Source organism: Pseudophryne corroboree, chromosome 1, assembly GCF_028390025.1.
Source record: "Pseudophryne corroboree isolate aPseCor3 chromosome 1, aPseCor3.hap2, whole genome shotgun sequence".
Taxonomy (NCBI): domain Eukaryota; kingdom Metazoa; phylum Chordata; class Amphibia; order Anura; family Myobatrachidae; genus Pseudophryne; species Pseudophryne corroboree.
The window spans coordinates 145,736,254-145,756,830 of NC_086444.1; the positions used below are offsets into that span (position 1 = coordinate 145,736,254).

The 20,577-nt window shown below is 42.5% G+C and overlaps 1 protein-coding gene across 9 annotated transcripts in view; it reads right to left on the bottom strand.

Moving 5' to 3' along the window:
• Nucleotides 1-20,577, bottom strand: part of MAST4 (microtubule associated serine/threonine kinase family member 4) — an 875,018-nt gene that overhangs the window by 133,293 nt on the left and 721,148 nt on the right. For all 9 annotated transcript variants that reach the window (XM_063963429.1, XM_063963416.1, XM_063963420.1 and 6 more), the window contains one exon: nt 12,069-12,157. In XM_063963429.1, coding sequence (XP_063819499.1) covers nt 12,069-12,157 — 89 coding nt within the window. The remainder of the gene's footprint in view (nt 1-12,068; nt 12,158-20,577) is intronic.

Here is a 20,577-nt window from a genome sequence, read left to right on the forward strand (position 1 = left end):
GTACTTGAAACACTGGGATAAAGATTTAATTTGGAACGTTGGGTAAAACAAGGAGACCGATGCTGGATTATCCACCTGTGCAATGTACAAGTTTGCACCGCTCCAAAAGCCAACTGGGCAGGCGATTTGCATTAAGCAGTTGTTAAGCAATATCTGGCAATTACTGCAAAACGCTGTATACACAAGGACTGTGGTCAAAACAAACAGAAGTCTTGCAGTGAGAGAAAAAGAAACGGCTGCCAGGCATCTCAATGTGTAAATATAAATGCATCAATCATAGGGTCCAGCCCTGAGCAACCTCGATATTTGTGCTGTCACTATTCATGTCTACACATGGTATGTTTTAGTGACATGTTGAACGGTACTTGAGCCCCGGAAAGTTGCGCCTCTGGCCTCCACTGCCATAGCAGCAAAATCATTACTATTAAAATGAAGGCAATTAAACTGTTGGACCTTTAAAACCATGTTACCCAAGTGGTCCACCTTACAATGGATAGTCATTGTCTGGAACCAAATGTCCATCCTTCAACAAAATGCTGAATCTGGCGCTCTGTCACTCCTAATCAATATGCTGCCAGCAACATAGGGCTACTCACCCCTATTAGATTAAAAATCAAACAAGCAAGAAAGAAAAGTTGCAGCGCATATAGATTAGAATTAATAAGATTCTATTTATTAAAACACATATAAGAATAAAAATATATATATTTAAACAAACTGTGCAATTTATACCACCGGCCGGTCAGTACATTTTTACAATAATTAATGCATGCATATATCAAATGTAGCATAAATTGTAACAAATTGCTTCCTCTCTGTTCAATCACTTTAAGCAATAAAATTATAATATAATCTGATATATCTGATAATTATACAGACTGGATAATGCGCTCAGAAGTTTTTCCTTTGAGATTATATATCAGTCATTTTTGGTGAAGAAGATAATGATGGTAAGATATATTTCTCACTTCAGGTGCAGGTAATTATGCTGTGAATAACTGCAACCTGTAATTGAGCCGATGCTCTCACTGAAAATGTGTCTGGCCAGACATAAATACAATGCGGTCTCACCACTCCTGTGCGTGGGTACTTTCACCTGGAATGTCCTCCCGGCTGCTGGTGCTCTCAACCTTTTATTGTGCAGTCATCTCTGGGGGATCGTATAAGCGGTGAAGAATTCCAATCGCATCTTAATGGAGTGTAGGATTTTGCTGAAAAGACCTCCGGACAGCAGTATAACAGTCTGAATGAGTGGTTAACGCGTTTCCCCGCCTCCCTCCGGGTTCAGCGGCTTCATCAGAATGAAAGCATTCATTCTGATGAAGCCGCTGAACCCGGAGGGAGGCGGGGAAACGCGTTAACCACTCATTCAGACTGTTATACTGCTGTCCGGAGGTCTTTTCAGCAAAATCCTACACTCCATTAAGATGCGATTGGAATTCTTCACCGCTTATACGATCCCCCAGAGATGACTGCACAATAAAAGGTTGAGAGCACCAGCAGCCGGGAGGACATTCCAGGTGAAAGTACCCACGCACAGGAGTGGTGAGACCGCATTGTATTTATGTCTGGCCAGACACATTTTCAGTGAGAGCATCGGCTCAATTACAGGTTGCAGTTATTCACAGCATAATTACCTGCACCTGAAGTGAGAAATATATCTTACCATCATTATCTTCTTCACCAAAAATGACTGATATATAATCTCAAAGGAAAAACTTCTGAGCGCATTATCCAGTCTGTATAATTATCAGATATATCAGATTATATTATAATTTTATTGCTTAAAGTGATTGAACAGAGAGGAAGCAATTTGTTACAATTTATGCTACATTTGATATATGCATGCATTAATTATTGTAAAAATGTACTGACCGGCCGGTGGTATAAATTGCACAGTTTGTTTAAATATATATATTTTTATTCTTATATGTGTTTTAATAAATAGAATCTTATTAATTCTAATCTATATGCGCTGCAACTTTTCTTTCTTGTCCATCCTTCAAAACTGTCCCATCACATGTTCCCTTCATTGGCCTTAAAGGTGTATGTTGTGCTTCTCTAGATGGTGCAGTGCTTACGCGGCGAATAGCATTGCATGGTTACGGATTAAGTGAAGAACCCACTCAGGGTTATTAAAGAACAATACCAGATTAGCAATCTTTACTCTGGATAACCGAGTTATCTGTGGCTTGTTGCACATTTTACTGCAAAAAAATCTATTCAATCTATAAATTTATAGGAGCACACACCTGTACATACTGTCCACAAAGTAGAATAACAGAAAACTTACCAGCAGGCTGATATAAAACTTGCAGATGTAGCCGATGACTACAGAACCACTGTCCACTAATTTTGCATGCTCTACTTACAAATTCATCTGCAAGTATTATACCAGCCTGCTGGAAACTCCTGCCCAGGGCCATTATTATAAAAGGCTAACAGTGCTAACAGTGACTCTTTCATCACCACCACTGTCAGTTGCAACCTGGATCCCCACAATGGAAGAACCTCCAAGAGAATTTCCAGAGTTCCCAGCAGTGGCTGTCCACCACATACAAGCCTCATACACCCTGTGGGTTCCTGAAAGCTCCATACAAGCTACACCATCCAGGGATGGCAATTGATAACGTAATCGCATTGAATAGAGGAGAATAGCCAGTGACTGACAGTTACCCCTGTAAGTACAACAAGACAAAGATAGCTCAGGGAGGGCCTGGTGTCTCTGGGGGTAATTCTGAGTTGATCGCAGAAGCAAATTTGTTAGCAGTTGGGCAAAACCATATGCACTGCAGGGTGGGCAGATATAACATGTGTAGAGAGAGTTAGATTTGGGTGGGGTGTGTTCAAACTCAAATCTAAATTGCAGTGTAAAAATAAAGCAGCCAGTATTTACCTTGCACAGAAACAAAATAACCCACCCAAATCTAACTCTCTCTGCAAATGTTGTATCTGCCACACCTGCAGTGCACATGGTTTTGCCCAACTGCTAACAAATTTGCTGCTGCGATCAACTCTGAATTACCCCCACTGTAAGGAGTGAGCTGCTTATAACAATTTGTCCTCCATTCACAAAAGCTACCAAGCACCATGCTGAAAACCTTGGGGTTCCTTCTTATCGTCTCTGGGCTATGGTGGTGAGAGTACTTCAAGAGAATGAGACTCCAGTGATCTTGGTGCATTGGACAGAAGACCTCTTCATTATACTCAACATTTTACAAAACAAAACTGAACAAACATTCCCCAAAACCCTTGTTCATAACTTCAACTAATATAAAACATAATCACTTTACATGATCCGACGGGGATCAAAACTTCAGAAAGTAAATCTAAAAGGGAACGGCGGAATGAGGGAGTTTCTACTGACCTACGGATGAGGTCACCAATGTGCCTAAACTTTGAGAGCAATGGAGAACAGATTAATTCATTTTCCAGGGTGAGAATATTGTAATGCAATAATGTTTGGAGATGGTACACAGCGAGCTCAGAATACTTGCTGGTAATAATAATGATGTTATTTATATAGCAATTTCTCCCAGTAGGACCCGAAGTGCCTTACATTTGTATTTTCAACACAAAAAAAGAAACAAGATACAAAATAAAGTATTAATAGCGCACAGAAAAGAGAGCTTAGAATTGGGTTGTATTTCTTGTCTTGTTTTTTAGAAACTAAAGGTGCACTAATGAAATGCTTGAATAAACCGATAAGTCTTGTGCATCTTTTTGAAGATTTCCATGGTAGCGGCCTCTCAAACTGTCCGAGGAAGCGTGTTCCATAGAGTCACAGACGTGAAGCTAAAGGGGGGTACTCACGGAACGATATTCTAAGCAATCTGACTAGATTGTTTAGAATTTGAGCATTATCGCTCCGTGTGTACCCCCTACAGCGATAGCGATGCACAGCCCCGCGCATCGCTATCGCTGGTGCTAGATTGGCCTGCATGCAGGCCAATCTATCGGGTCGCTCACTTCACCCGCTGGGTCTCCCCCCGCACGCTCAGCACAGATCGCGCTGTGCTGAGCGGCGGGAGAGATGTGTGCTGAGCGGTTCGCTCAGCACACATCTCTCCCGCATCGGCCCGTCTATATGGGCCTTAAGAGTTCTACCCCCAAATTAATTAAGGAAAATTCTAGGTATTGTACTGCTAATAGTCCTTCATCTGTAGATCAAAGTGGATGTAAAATGTAAAGAATCAAAAGTTGCTTAAGGTACCTTTGACTCTGGATATGTAGGACCTTAAAAGTCAGTAAGCAAATCTTGAAAAAGATTTGCAATCATAGTAAGTACAGGCACTCTAACTCGTCAAAAGGAACTGGATAATGCACAAAACTCAGAGCTGACAGAGACTAGGTATTGTGCCATACACTTAGGGGGAGATTTATCAAACTTGGGAGAGCGATAAAGTGGAGAGAGATAAAGTACTAATCAATCAGCATTTAAAATGACAGAAGCATATTGGTGGTTAGTACTTAATCTCTTTCCAAGATTTGATATATCTCCCCCTCAATGAAAAAATGCTTCCCATAGTCCCCGTTCCCCCTTCCTCCAATCCTCATTAAGTTCCAGTCTGCCTGGGCTGATTCCCATTAAACTGGGAGATAAGTATTGGGTTCCCCACTGCGACAGTAACAACCAGCCCCTGCAGTGTTAGCACAGAGCTAGTGCCTCTAAAGGGGATCATTTGGGATGAATCTTTATACCATCGAGCAGTTATCATTGCTGTTGGGACATTACTGTATCTAAAGTAGAGAGCACAGCAACCTTTGATATAAATACATGACTGAAAAGCACAATAAAGGTGAAGCTAAAAAGAAAGACAAAAACCCCAGTACCTTTAGTATAAGTGGAATGAGGGCATATACAGTACAAACCAATCATTTATGTCTATTGAAAGCTGAAAACTTGAAATGTCGGCAAATATGCCAAACTGTGAGCCTACACAAACCCTCTCTCTGTAGTCAGTCAACAACCTTACAGTATCGCTCATATAGAGAAACCAGAAATCTGTAAATCTAAAGCATTTAAAGGAAATTTGCCACTGCACATAATTCTTATAGTGATGTTTTTACAGACATAACATGATAATGAAAAAAAAACCCCACCAGAGTTCAAATTGAGTTGTTAAATTAACCAATCATTTATTTTCTGAATTAAATTTCGGTGCATTTAACATTTAGCTACCGAAGCAAAAAATGATACTGGAATCCAATTCTGTGTAACATGGTTAATTTCTTAGCTTCAAGCTAAATTCCATGCTAACCCAATATTGTTTCATAATGTTACATGCATTTGTCTCCAGCACATTAAAATGTATTACAGTTTGTTATGTGTAAGGTGGGGGTGAATATAGTCGCTATGGAGGATCAGCTATGTAACCACTGTGTGCATAACATCTTCTACTCATACTAAAAGGTGCCTTAATAATTCTACAATAATTCTAAATGAAATACAATAAGCTATGAACCACTACATTGTAATGCAACAAATGTCAATTCTGTATTTTGGGTATTCTAAACTTAAATGTCAGCTACATTTATATTGGGAGAATAAGCAGGTAGGAAAAGAACGAAGTAGTGCATGTAAGCGAGTGAATACGTGTGTGTTGCTGGGGGTGGTGGGATGGCAGCGGTGTACGGTAGGGGGGTTTCCAGGTATCTGGAAATCTCTTGAAAAAAAAACACTTCCCCTGCGAGGCTGCCATTCCACCCTCCCGCCGGTGGACCGATAATACAGTGGTATGGTATAATGCTACATCTGCCCAGCCAGAAAAGCCATTTAGAAACACCAGCTGCAGTCTGCAATTTTGTGCTGTAGCTTGGCAGTAACCACAGATGGCCTATCCATCATGCTTTGTCCTCCATGATGTGAACCCTTTCTGTGTGCTGAAGTTCCATGTTTGATTCAAGCTGCCCCCAAATCAATTCTTGACTCTCCAGACTGCCCCTTACACTGTGACGTGTTCCATTACAACTAGGCACCTTCAGCTCTGCCATTGCCTAGAAATCTACAGCAACACTCGCTCCAAGAGCTGCAGCTGGATGGCAGATAAAATAAGGGCTTTACGGTGAACAAAGGGCACACAGCTCAATAATGAATTTCACAGCTCAATCAATGAATTTTAGTAGCAAGCGTCAGGAACACTTTGTGCGGAGATTACTTATAGGGTTACAGATTTACTATTTAAAATATATATACTCAAGGTTGGTAAAATGTGTAGGGACCCTGCTAAATGTGTGGGGTTACCTGAATACAATGTGTGATTGGTAATGTGGCTATTGCTAGTTGAAGTTGGGCTGTCCATTCATATTTGTAGCCATGATACAAATACACCTATGAACATTCCTCGTGGCAGTTACTGCTTGTTGAATAGGTTTCTCCATGCCAACATTTGGACACTCCCCTACAGAAGTCTTGCATTTGCCCCTGGGAGTGTGGGTATCTAGTTTAAACAGTAGGAATCTCTGAAGTCATCAACTGTGCCAGCTTGTGAGGATCTGTCCTTGTAATTTTTTGTCTGATAACACCGGTGACCTATTGCCAGTACCATTTTAACTTGATTTAGTTGTTACATATAAAATACAGCCTCTATTTAAAATCCTTCACAGGTAAAATTTAGTAAAGGGGAAGGCTATTTTAATGGGTTATTTACTTTTGTTTTGGAAAGGGCTTAAATGTGCATTTTGAAAGATAAGCCCTATGCTAGATTGTTGTATACAATTTTCAATAGATAGTATACACCATTTACCCAGACCTCCCCACATTTCATACAGTATGTGCAGATTGGGATAAGGGGAGTGGCCATGTTACTGAGGGGCACAGCCATGTAACTCAGGGGGCTTGGCCACACCCTGAGTACATACCTATGGCTGAAAATCACCGAACTGCCCCTTACATTGCTTTCCTTTGACATTTCTAACACCTTATAATGCAGAAGATGTGTGCAGCAGTAGTTAACTTCTGTTCTGTTATGTAGAGCAGCAGTTAAAAGAAATACCTCTCAGGGGGAATCATGGAATGAAGCCAATAGGCTTCTAAAGGGCAACGCAATCCAAGCCCCTGAATTTATCGCATTCCGGAGCTTGGTGCATATGCGGTAAGCAGCCAAACCTCAGAAAACTGCCCTTGTGCATTGGTGCATCCCGACCATAGACTCTGTAGTAACTTTCCCTAGGCAGTGAGAGGGTGAATGTCCAGCCTGACAGCCTTTTAAAGCACTCACCAGGGTACAAATGCTAATTAGTTTAATTTAAGGCTAGAAGACCTGAAGACTCAGAATGGGCCTAATGGATGGAGCCCACCCTCACTCTCCTTCCATAAGCCAAAAGCTCAAACATTTTCCTAGGGGGTTTAAAACATGTAGGTTAGAAACCTGGGACAAATATACCTGCTCTTAAACATGATTCCAGTGTTCTTGTCACAATTGGACAGATAGATAGATAGATAGATAGATAGATAGATAGATAGATAGATAGATAGATAGACCAAACCAAGCCTAAACTCATCCTAACCCTTTGTTCTACACTCACTGTCTACCCCATCTGTGTCACCCCTGTCTGTCCACCTCTCCTTATTAGAATGTAAGCTCTAGGGCAGGGTCCTCAACCCTCTGTGCTTTTCCTTCGCTTAAACAGTCTTCAACGGCAACAAATCCCGCGGTTTTCTGCCGCCCTGATACTTATGTCAGTGTCATCTGCTGATGTAGCTATGTTTATACACCCTGTACTTGTCTTATATTATCTTCAAGTGAAAGTCAGTATTTTCCTGTTTTGATTATGGGCGCTGCGGATCCCTTGTGATGCCATATAAATAAAGAATATTAATAATAGATACAAACACACAGCACACAAGCATAAACATCATACAGTATATGTATTAGACTTTGGTCTGTTGGCTGACGTACATGTATATATGTGGGACTAACATTCCCTGATTTAAATGGAATACAGTTTGGAGAGTAATAGGTGTGCAAAGAGTATGTCTTTCTCTATAGAACTATAATATCCATTGCCCAGAATGGTGTATTCCAGCTGAGGTATCTCTGTAAACAAGAAAATACTTCTGTGTGTCTTTAGGAAAAAGCAAATGGTGATTTCATACACACACATATACTATATATCTACATAAACACAACAGAAAAATAAAAAGCCTGATACGTGACCTTCATCTTCCAGCATTCTGCTCTCTGTATCCATCCACACATCTGCAAGTCAATACCTGAGAGACCTTTAAATGAAAACCGATGCCAGTGAATTCCCTGCACATATGTGCAGATCTCGCTTATTACTTAAATCCTGCTGTTCCCAGGGATTTCTTGGCTGTTGTATGTTTTCAGTTTTGCGGTAATGTCGATATACTGCAGAGATTACGGGTAAAATTTCTGACCCGCTAAAGGGACACCAAGTGGCGGGCAGGCAGTGGGTAGGTAATTAACTTATCCTTCCTGGGGGAGAAGTGGCAGACTGAATAGGTAATCAACAACTCAAACTGGCTCTTCCCACAACTACCGCACAGAGGGAGCCTCATTTGGGAAGTCGTTATTGTTGAGAAATGTATATCCAGATTAATTAAACTGTTTCATTGTTTAGTAATTAGCTGTTCAAAGTAGTACATCTTTCCTTTAGAGGGAAGAAATGCAAATCTTTTTGATAAGACATGTTGATCTCACCCCGTTCATTATTAATGCACTTTTAATAGGTGTCTATTAAGAAAAACAGATCTGCGATGCACCGTGTGTATATTAGCAACAAGGGAATGAGAGGATTAATTAGAAGTGATATTATGAACTGCTGTCAAATTAGGTGGCAATGCAAAATTATGAGAGGTGGCCCTAAGATATAACATGGAAACTAGAGCGTTTAAGTAATGTGTATTGTGTCTTTAATATACTTAATTTTTATGTTTTCGCTATTTGGTCTACCTGTTTCCCTTCCAATAATAAAAGACTGAGGAGGGGAGTATGTAGAATGTAAGCTGTGACGAGCAGGTCCCTCTCTCCTCATGTACTTTTCCTTCTCTTAATTAGACTATCTTCTTCTACATACTCTCTACACCGACACATAACCCTCAGTTTCTGCCACCCCGATACTTATTTTAGTGTCATGTTGGTTTATACAGAAATGTTTATATACCATCTAATTGTCTTGTACTGTAAGCTGCTGTTTACTTTTTTTGCTAATTTGTGTACTTTATTAGGAGTTACGGAAGCCTTGTGTATATTACAGATTGAGTATCCCATATCCAAAATGCTTGGGACCAGAGGTATTTTGGATATGGGATTTTTCCGTATTTTGGAATAATTGCATACCATAATGAGATATCATGGTGATGGGACCTAAGTCTAAGTCTAAGCACAGAATGCATTTAGATTTCATATACGCCTTATACACACAGCCTGAAGGTAATTTTAGCCAATATTTTTTATAACTTTGTGCATTTAACAAAGTTTGTGTACATACACACAATTCATTTATGTTTCATATACACCTTATACACACAGCCTGAAGGTCATTAAATACATTAGTTTTAAGAACTTTGTGTATTAAACAAAGTTTGTGTACATTGAGCCATCAGAAAACAAAGGTTTTACTATCTCTGTCTTGCTCAAAAAATTCCGTATTTTGGAATATTTGGATATGGGATACTCAACCTGTAGTAGTAATAATAATAATAATAATAATAATAATAATAATAGAGGTGCATTCGCATGTGGGGGGGTAGAATTACAAATATGGAGAAAACTCACACAAAATCTATAGGGCATTTAACTCTAATCTGGCCCTGTACAAGACCGGTTTCTCATTGAACCAAGCGAAGGTAAGCAATATGTGGTATATTTTATTAAATATTAAACACATATAGGTCATGAGGCAGAGCAAGGTGATGGAACTGTTCCTATACATGATGAGTTCTAGATTTTAGCAATTACATGCGAGTCAGAGTAGCTTGAAAATTAAAATTTGCTTTTAAGTGTAATAAGGTAATTCTAAGCCTCATTTTAGTTCTTTCTAAAGAGGAAATACTTCATAATATGCCAGAGAGCAATCTACATCTTAAAACAGAATTAACAGTTCTCGAAACACGAGGACTGATGAAACTTGTCATTATTAGTGATTCAGAAAAATTCAGGAGGCTGTGCCGCTGATCGGGCTCAATACCTTAAAGCAAGATTGAAATTATTAGCTGTCTGATTCAATATGAGCTTCATTATTACATTTCCTTCTTGACACAATCTAACAGAAAGTGTAAATGATGGAAATTATTCTACAAGGTACACCCTAGTTTATGATATTGAGGAGCACCTCAGGGGGCTTCAAATCAATAATTTACTATGGTCTTTATATGGGAGTGATATGCGATCCTGGCATTGAGGATGACAGCGATCATAAGACAGACAGTGGCATTCCGCTGGTCAGGATCCCGACAGCTGCTATGTACAGTAAGTATACTACCTCTTTCCCGCTAACCCTTCCTACCTGATCCCTAAACCCCCCCCTTAACCATCCCCATTTAGTGCCTAAACCTAAGCGCCCCCCCTTTAATGCATAACCCTAACCCCCCCTTTTTAGTGCCTAACCCTAAACCTCCCTCCCCACAGCCTAATCCTAACCCTTCCCCTGCAGCCTAACCCTAACCTACCACCTAGGGGTAAATTTACTAAGATGGGAGTTCTATTTAAGATGGGATGTTGCCCATAGCAACCAATCAGATTCTACTTCTCATTTATCTAGAGCCTTCTCGAAGATAATACCTGGAATCTGATTGGTTGCTATGGGCAACTTCCCATCTTAAAAAGAACTCCCATCTTAGTAAATTTACCCCCTAGTGTCTAAATCCGACTGCATCCTCTTGATTCGGTACTAAAATGATGACACTAATTTATCAAATCTTCTAAAGAAGGAAAAAAGCAGGAGGTATATGTCAATACCAACCAATCAAATAAAAGCTATCATTTGATAGACTGTACTAGACAAATGAGAGCTAGAATCTGACTGGTTGCCATTCTCCACTTGTCCTCTTTATAAGTCTTTATAACTTGGGTACACCCCCAACCCAAGGAACAGGAAAAAAGGTAAAGATATAGAAATCATTATTTATTTATCCTGTATATGTAAATATGTTTTTCCGCATGTGGTTTGGTAAGTAATGAGCACCGCTAAAAAGCTGGGTCCCTTTTTTTTTTTTAAACTGGCTATTACATCTTCGTTTCCTCATTTGTCATCAAAATCAATTATTAACTAGAAACAAAAACAAAAGTAAAAGCAAAAAAGTTACTCTTATAACAATACCAGAGATAAGAGTTGCATTAATACATGCGGTCGGATATAATGACGCCCGAGTTCAGCGGGCGTGCCGGCCTAAGTCGGACGTTTTCTTAAAGAGGCAATCACTTACAAGGCATGCGGGATGCCAATGAACTCAGACTTTTTTTTAAGGGGGCAATCACTTAAAAGGCATGGCCGCCGAACTAAGATGTCATTACATCCGGACCATGATGTTGGTTGTGTTGGTAAATATTCAAGACTGTTCGCATTTTTTCAGTTGTTAAAAATCACCTGTGCATCCTTATTTTTGTTGTATGTATTGTTACATCGACATAAATGAAGTAACAAAAAATAAATTGCTCAAATTCAGTGACTGGAGAAAAAAATAAAATAGAAATAATATTTTTTCAGCAGTGGTTCAGTAAAATCTTATGACTGCCAACACAGCTGATCGCAAAGATAATTTGTAACTATTTTTGACCTGATCTCTGCCAGTTTTGACAAATATGTTCCGGATCAGATCAGTTACATATTGGTGGGTTCCAGCAAAATTCAACACAAGCCACAAGGTTATGAGATGTTTGTTTACTACAAAATTAATTCTAGCCCTTGACATGCCAAGTGGTGCTGTTATGGTTCATAAACCCTGAATTGCAAACCTGTCTTTTCATCATCGCTTTCCAAAAGGTAAAATTTGCCAAAAACTCCAGAAGCAATAAACATCATTAACATTACAAAGCAAAATCCAGGGCACAGCTATGTTTGACAAAGGCATTCATGAGCTGGAAACAAAAAGTTATACATACCTGTATGTGCAGAAAGCGGTGAGTGGGGTCGCGGAAGAGCTGGAGACTGACTGTTGCCAATTAAACTCTTCCTGTTGCTTGTCCTACAACTAAGAAGTAAAAAAAAAATATTTTAAGAATTGTGTTGAAATAAAAAAATTTTTTTTAAAGGTACAATAATGTCATGTCTAAAATATACAAGATTTATAACAGCAATTTTTTAAAGGTACAATAATGTCATGTCTAAAATATACAAGATTTATAACAGCAATTTTTGTAAAATGTAATCCCCAAGTCTGGAACGCTTAGGTCAAAAGCCATCGCCGAACTAAACACAGCAAGTATTTTACTACCCACACAATCTACAAACTGAGTTATTTACAGAGAGGGGGTGGAGCCAAGCATAGGAGGTGAAGACTGTGGATCGTTAAAGTGGTGTGTGTACAGTATATATAAACACACATACACATATATACACACATACAATTAATGTGCATCTCAAACACATTTATCAGTCTCTTGTGTTTGAGATACTCATTACTTGTCTTCTTATATATCCATGAAAACCAGCTAGTACGAGTCACTGATGGGGACAGGCGCAGAGGGTATTGTGTTATCAGGCCCCGACCCCTTGCAAAGTGACTCACGGGTCTCTGAAGAGGGAACATGGACAAATGTGGCAGGGCCATATGGCTCCAGTACAGGGGAGAGGGGGGGAGAATTGACGTGTTGGGAGGGGTTCTGGGTCCCCGCCAATGTGCGCCACTGGTACCATACCAATCATATGTGATCCACTTGGAGTCACACAACATAAAAGCGGGCCAATTCAGTCAAGTTGCTCAAACAAATTCTCGCCATGACTGCATGTTAGCCACCAGGCCAAATAAATGGCCCTTAACAGTGTGGGCATCTTTAGATTTGGGTTGGGTAGCTCCTGACCACAGGTCACATAACTACATCCCGTTAGATTTATGTGCTACACTAAAACATTTAGAGAAAAATAAATAAATAAATAAAACCTCCTTAAACACTAAAGTATTGCAGGATATAATGATAATGATGCAGGTCACCAACTTGGTGACCTTTAGTCTGGGAATAAAAGGTCAATGACTGGTTTGCCTAACCAGCCTTATATTATTGTACATTGGCTTACTGCCAGGGCAGAGAGACCATGGCTACCAATCTGCCCAGCCCACTTGTACAGCTCTCCCGAAGCACGTTCTGTATACGTGCCTGCTTAAACAAATGTATTACAGAATATATATGTGCCAGAACCATTTCTTATTAGAGATGAGCGCCTGAAATTTTTCGGGTTTTGTGTTTTGGTTTTGGGTTCGGTTCCGCGGCCGTGTTTTGGGTTCGAACGCGTTTTGGCAAAACCTCACCGAATTTTTTTTGTCGGATTCGGGTGTGTTTTGGATTCGGGTGTTTTTTTCCAAAAACACTAAAAAACAGCTTAAATCATAGAATTTGGGGGTCATTTTGATCCCAAAGTATTATTAACCTCAAAAACCATAATTTACACTCATTTTCAGTCTATTCTGAATACCTCACACCTCACAATATTATTTTTAGTCCTAAAATTTGCACCGAGGTCGCTGTGTGAGTAAGATAAGCGACCCTAGTGGCCGACACAAACACCGGGCCCATCTAGGAGTGGCACTGCAGTGTCACGCAGGATGTCCCTTCCAAAAAACCCTCCCCAAACAGCACATGACGCAAAGAAAAAAAGAGGCGCAATGAGGTAGCTGTGTGAGTAAGATTAGCGACCCTAGTGGCCGACACAAACACCGGGCCCATCTAGGAGTGGCACTGCAGTGTCACGCAGGATGGCCCTTCCAAAAAACCCTCCCCAAACAGCACATGACGCAAAGAAAAAAAGAGGCGCAATGAGGTAGCTGTGTGAGTAAGATTAGCGACCCTAGTGGCCGACACAAACACCGGGCCCATCTAGGAGTGGCACTGCAGTGTCACGCAGGATGGCCCTTCCAAAAAACCCTCCCCAAACAGCACATGACGCAAAGAAAAAAAGAGGCGCAATGAGGTAGCTGACTGTGTGAGTAAGATTAGCGACCCTAGTGGCCGACACAAACACCGGGCCCATCTAGGAGTGGCACTGCAGTGTCACGCAGGATGTCCCTTCCAAAAAACCCTCCCCAAACAGCACATGACGCAAAGAAAAAAAGAGGCGCAATGAGGTAGCTGTGTGAGTAAGATTAGCGACCCTAGTGGCCGACACAAACACCGGGCCCATCTAGGAGTGGCACTGCAGTGTCACGCAGGATGTCCCTTCCAAAAAACCCTCCCCAAACAGCACATGACGCAAAGAAAAAAAGAGGCGCAATGAGGTAGCTGACTGTGTGAGTAAGATTAGCGACCCTAGTGGCCGACACAAACACCGGGCCCATCTAGGAGTGGCACTGCAGTGTCACGCAGGATGTCCCTTCCAAAAAACCCTCCCCAAACAGCACATGACGCAAAGAAAAAAAGAGGCGCAATGAGGTAGCTGACTGTGTGAGTAAGATTAGCCACCCTAGTGGCCGACACAAACACCGGGCCCATCTAGGAGTGGCACTGCAGTGTCACGCAGGATGTCCCTTCCAAAAAACCCTCCCCAATCAGCACATGATGCAAAGAAAAAGAAAAGAAAAAAGAGGTGCAAGATGGAATTGTCCTTGGGCCCTCCCACCCACCCTTATGTTGTATAAACAAAACAGGACATGCACACTTTAACCAACCCATCATTTCAGTGACAGGGTCTGCCACACGACTGTGACTGATATGACGGGTTGGTTTGGACCCCCCCCAAAAAAGAAGCAATTAATCTCTCCTTGCACAAACTGGCTCTACAGAGGCAAGATGTCCACCTCATCTTCACCCTCCGATATATCACCGTGTACATCCCCCTCCTCACAGATTATCAATTCGTCCCCACTGGAATCCACCATCTCAGCTCCCTGTGTACTTTGTGGAGGCAATTGCTGCTGGTCAATGTCTCCGCGGAGGAATTGATTATAATTCATTTTAATGAACATCATCTTCTCCACATTTTCTGGATGTAACCTCGTACGCCGATTGCTGACAAGGTGAGCGGCGGCACTAAACACTCTTTCGGAGTACACACTTGTGGGAGGGCAACTTAGGTAGAATAAAGCCAGTTTGTGCAAGGGCCTCCAAATTGCCTCTTTTTCCTGCCAGTATAAGTACAGACTGTGTGACGTGCCTACTTGGATGCGGTCACTCATATAATCCTCCACCATTCTATCAATGTTGAGAGAATCATATGCAGTGACAGTAGACGACATGTCCGTAATCGTTGTCAGGTCCTTCAGTCCGGACCAGATGTCAGCATCAGCAGTCGCTCCAGACTGCCCTGCATCACCGCCAGCGGGTGGGCTCGGAATTCTGAGCCTTTTCCTCGCACCCCCAGTTGCGGGAGAATGTGAAGGAGGAGATGTTGACAGGTCGCGTTCCGCTTGACTTGACAATTTTGTCACCAGCAGGTCTTTCAACCCCAGCAGACCTGTGTCTGCCGGAAAGAGAGATCCAAGGTAGGCTTTAAATCTAGGATCGAGCACGGTGGCCAAAATGTAGTGCTCTGATTTCAACAGATTGACCACCCGTGAATCCTTGTTAAGCGAATTAAGGGCTGCATCCACAAGTCCCACATGCCTAGCGGAATCGCTCCCTTTTAGCTCCTTCTTCAATGCCTCCAGCTTCTTCTGCAAAAGCCTGATGAGGGGAATGACCTGACTCAGGCTGGCAGTGTCTGAACTGACTTCACGTGTGGCAAGTTCAAAGGGCATCAGAACCTTGCACAACGTTGAAATCATTCTCCACTGCACTTGAGACAGGTGCATTCCACCTACTATATCGTGCTCAATTGTATAGGCTTGAATGGCCTTTTGCTGCTCCTCCAACCTCTGAAGCATATAGAGGGTTGAATTCCACCTCGTTACCACTTCTTGCTTCAGATGATGGCAGGGCAGGTTCAGTAGTTTTTGGTGGTGCTCCAGTCTTCTGTACGTGGTGCCTGTACGCCGAAAGTGTCCCGCAATTTTTCTGGCCACCGACAGCATCTCTTGCACGCCCCTGTCGTTTTTTAAAAAATTCTGCACCACCAAATTCAAGGTATGTGCAAAACATGGGACGTGCTGGAATTTGCCCATATTTAATGCACACACAATATTGCTGGCGTTGTCCGATGCCACAAATCCACAGGAGAGTCCAATTGGGGTAAGCCATTCCGCGATGATCTTCCTCAGTTGCCGTAAGAGGTTTTCAGCTGTGTGCGTATTCTGGAAAGCGGTGATACAAAGCGTAGCCTGCCTAGGAAAGAGTTGGCGTTTGCGAGATGCTGCTACTGGTGCCGCCGCTGCTGTTCTTGCGGCGGGAGTCCATACATCTACCCAGTGGGCTGTCACAGTCATATAGTCCTGACCCTGCCCTGCTCCACTTGTCCACATGTCCGTGGTTAAGTGGACATTGGGTACAACTGCATTTTTTAGGACACTGGTGAGTCTTTTTCTGACGTCCGTGTACATTCTCGGTATCGCCTGCCTAGAGAAGTGGAACCTAGATGGTATTTGGTAACGGGGGCACACTGCCTCAATAAATTGTCTAGTTCCCTGTGAACTAACGGCGGATACCGGACGCACGTCTAACACCAACATAGTTGTCAAGGACTCAGTTATCCGCTTTGCAGTAGGATGACTGCTGTGATATTTCATCTTCCTCGCAAAGGACTGTTGAACAGTCAATTGCTTACTGGAAGTAGTACAAGTGGGCTTACGACTTCCCCTCTGGGATGACCATCGACTCCCAGCGGCAACAACAGCAGCGCCAGCAGCAGTAGGCGTTACACGCAAGGATGCATCGGAGGAATCCCAGGCAGGAGAGGACTCGTCAGAATTGCCAGTGACATGGCCTGCAGGACTATTGGCATTCCTGGGGAAGGAGGAAATTGACACTGAGGGAGTTGGTGGGGTGGTTTGCGTGAGCTTGGTTACAAGAGGAAGGGATTTACTGGTCAGTGGACTGCTTCCGCTGTCACCCAAAGTTTTTGAACTTGTCACTGACTTATTATGAATGCGCTGCAGGTGACGTATAAGGGAGGATGTTCCGAGGTGGTTAACGTCCTTACCCCTACTTATTACAGCTTGACAAAGGGAACACACGGCTTGACACCTGTTGTCCGCATTTCTGGTGAAATACCTCCACACCGAAGAGCTGATTTTTTTGGTATTTTCACCTGGCATGTCAACGGCCATATTCCTCCCACGGACAACAGGTGTCTCCCCGGGTGCCTGACTTAAACAAACCACCTCACCATCAGAATCCTCCTGGTCAATTTCCTCCCCAGCGCCAGCAACACCCATATCCTCCTCATCCTGGTGTACTTCAACACTGACATCTTCAATCTGACTATCAGGAACTGGACTGCGGGTGCTCCTTCCAGCACTTGCAGGGGGCGTGCAAATGGTGGAAGGCGCATGCTCTTCACGTCCAGTGTTGGGAAGGTCAGGCATCGCAACCGACACAATTGGACTCTCCTTGTGGATTTGGGATTTCAAAGAACGCACAGTTCTTTGCGGTGCTTTTGCCAGCTTGAGTCTTTTCAGTTTTCTAGCGAGAGGCTGAGTGCTTCCATCCTCATGTGAAGCTGAACCACTAGCCATGAACATAGGCCAGGGCCTCAGCCGTTCCTTGCCACTCCGTGTGGTAAATGGCATATTGGCAAGTTTACGCTTCTCCTCCGACAATTTTATTTTAGGTTTTGGAGTCCTTTTTTTACTGATATTTGGTGTTTTGGTTTTGACATGCTCTGTACTATGCCATTGGGCATCGGCCTTGGCAGACGACGTTGCTGGCATTTCATCGTCTTGGCCATGACTAGTGGCAGCAGCTTCAGCACGAGGTGGAAGTGGATCTTGATCTTTCCCTAATTTTGGAACCTCAACATTTTTGTTCTCCATATTTTAATAGGCACAACTAAAAGGCACCTCAGGTAAACAATGGAGATGGATGGATTGGATACTAGTATACAATTATGGACGGGCTGCCGAGTGCCGACACAGAGGTAGCCACAGCCGTGAACTACCGCACTGTACTGTGTCTGCTGCTAATATATAGACTGGTTGATAAAGAGATAGTATACTCGTAACTAGTATGTATGTATAAAGAAAGAAAAAAAAACCACGGTTAGGTGGTATATACAATTATGGACGGGCTGCCGAGTGCCGACACAGAGGTAGCCACAGCCGTGAACTACCGCACTGTACTGTGTCTGCTGCTAATATATAGACTGGTTGATAAAGAGATAGTATACTCGTAACTAGTATGTATGTATAAAGAAAGAAAAAAAAACCACGGTTAGGTGGTATATACAATTATGGACGGGCTGCCGAGTGCCGACACAGAGGTAGCCACAGCCGTGAACTACCGCACTGTACTGTGTCTGCTGCTAATATATAGACTGGTTGATAAAGAGATAGTATACTCGTAACTAGTATGTATGTATAAAGAAAGAAAAAAAAACCACGGTTAGGTGGTATATACAATTATGGACGGGCTGCCGAGTGCCGACACAGAGGTAGCCACAGCCGTGAACTACCGCACTGTACTGTGTCTGCTGCTAATATATAGACTGGTTGATAAAGAGATAGTATACTCGTAACTAGTATGTATGTATAAAGAAAGAAAAAAAAACCACGGTTAGGTGGTATATACAATTATGGACGGGCTGCCGAGTGCCGACACAGAGGTAGCCACAGCCGTGAACTACCGCACTGTACTGTGTCTGCTGCTAATATATAGACTGGTTGATAAAGAGATAGTATACTCGTAACTAGTATGTATGTATAAAGAAAGAAAAAAAAACCACGGTTAGGTGGTATATACAATTATGGACGGGCTGCCGAGTGCCGACACAGAGGTAGCCACAGCCGTGAACTACCGCACTGTACTGTGTCTGCTGCTAATATATAGACTGGTTGATAAAGAGATAGTATACTCGTAACTAGTATGTATGTATAAAGAATGAAAAAAAAACCACGGTTAGGTGGTATATACAATTATGGACGGGCTGCCGAGTGCCGACACAGAGGTAGCCACAGCCGTGAACTACCGCACTGTACTGTGTCTGCTGCTAATATATAGACTGGTTGATAAAGAGATAGTATACTCGTAACTAGTATGTATGTATAAAGAAAGAAAAAAAAACCACGGTTAGGTGGTATATACAATTATGGACGGGCTGCCGAGTGCCGACACAGAGGTAGCCACAGCCGTGAACTACCGCACTGTACTGTGTCTGCTGCTAATATATAGACTGGTTGATAAAGAGATAGTATACTCGTAACTAGTATGTATGTATAAAGAAAGAAAAAAAAACCACGGTTAGGTGGTATATACAATTATGGACGGGCTGCCGAGTGCCGACACAGAGGTAGCCACAGCCGTGAACTACCGCACTGTACTGTGTCTGCTGCTAATATAGACTGGTTGATAAAGAGATAGTATACTACTAATATTATATACTGGTGGTCAGGTCACTGGTCACTAGTCACACTGGCAGTGGCACTCCTGCAGCAAAAGTGTGCACTGTTTAATTTTAATATAATATTATGTACTCCTGGCTCCTGCTATAACCTATAACTGGCACTGCAGTAGTGCTCCCCAGTCTCCCCCACAATTATAAGCTGTGTGAGCTGAGCAGTCAGACAGATATATAATATATATAGATGATGCAGCACACTGGCCTGAGCCTGAGCAGTGCACACAGATATGGTATGTGACTGAGTCACTGTGTGCTGTGTATCGCTTTTTTCAGGCAGAGAACGGATTATATTATGTACTCCTGGCTCCTGCTATAACCTATAACTGGCACTGCAGTAGTGCTCCCCAGTCTCCCCCACAATTATAAGCTGTGTGAGCTGAGCAGTCAGACAGATATATATAATATTATATATAGATAATAGATGATGCAGCACACTGGCCTGAGCCTGAGCAGTGCACACAGATATGGTATGTGACTGAGTCACTGTGTGCTGTGTATCGCTTTTTTCAGGCAGAGAACGGATTATAAATAAAAGTGGTGGTCACTGGTCACTATCAGCAAAACTCTGCACTGTACACTACTGAGTACTCCTAATGCTCCCCAAAATTAGTAAATCAAGTGTCTCTCTAATCTATTCTAATTCTAAACGGAGAGGACGCCAGCCACGTCCTCTCCCTATCAATCTCAATGCACGTGTGAAAATGGCGGCGACGCGCGGCTCCTTATATAGAATCCGAGTCTCGCGATAGAATCCGAGCCTCGCGAGAATCCGACAGCGTCATGATGACGTTCGGGCGCGCTCGGGTTAACCGAGCAAGGCGGGAAGATCCGAGTCGCTCGGACCCGTGAAAAAAAACATGAAGTTCTGGCGGGTTCGGATTCAGAGAAACCGAACCCGCTCATCTCTATTTCTTATGGGCAATAAACAGCAAGATACATTGTCATATGGCATTTTAGAGTAGACCACAGATA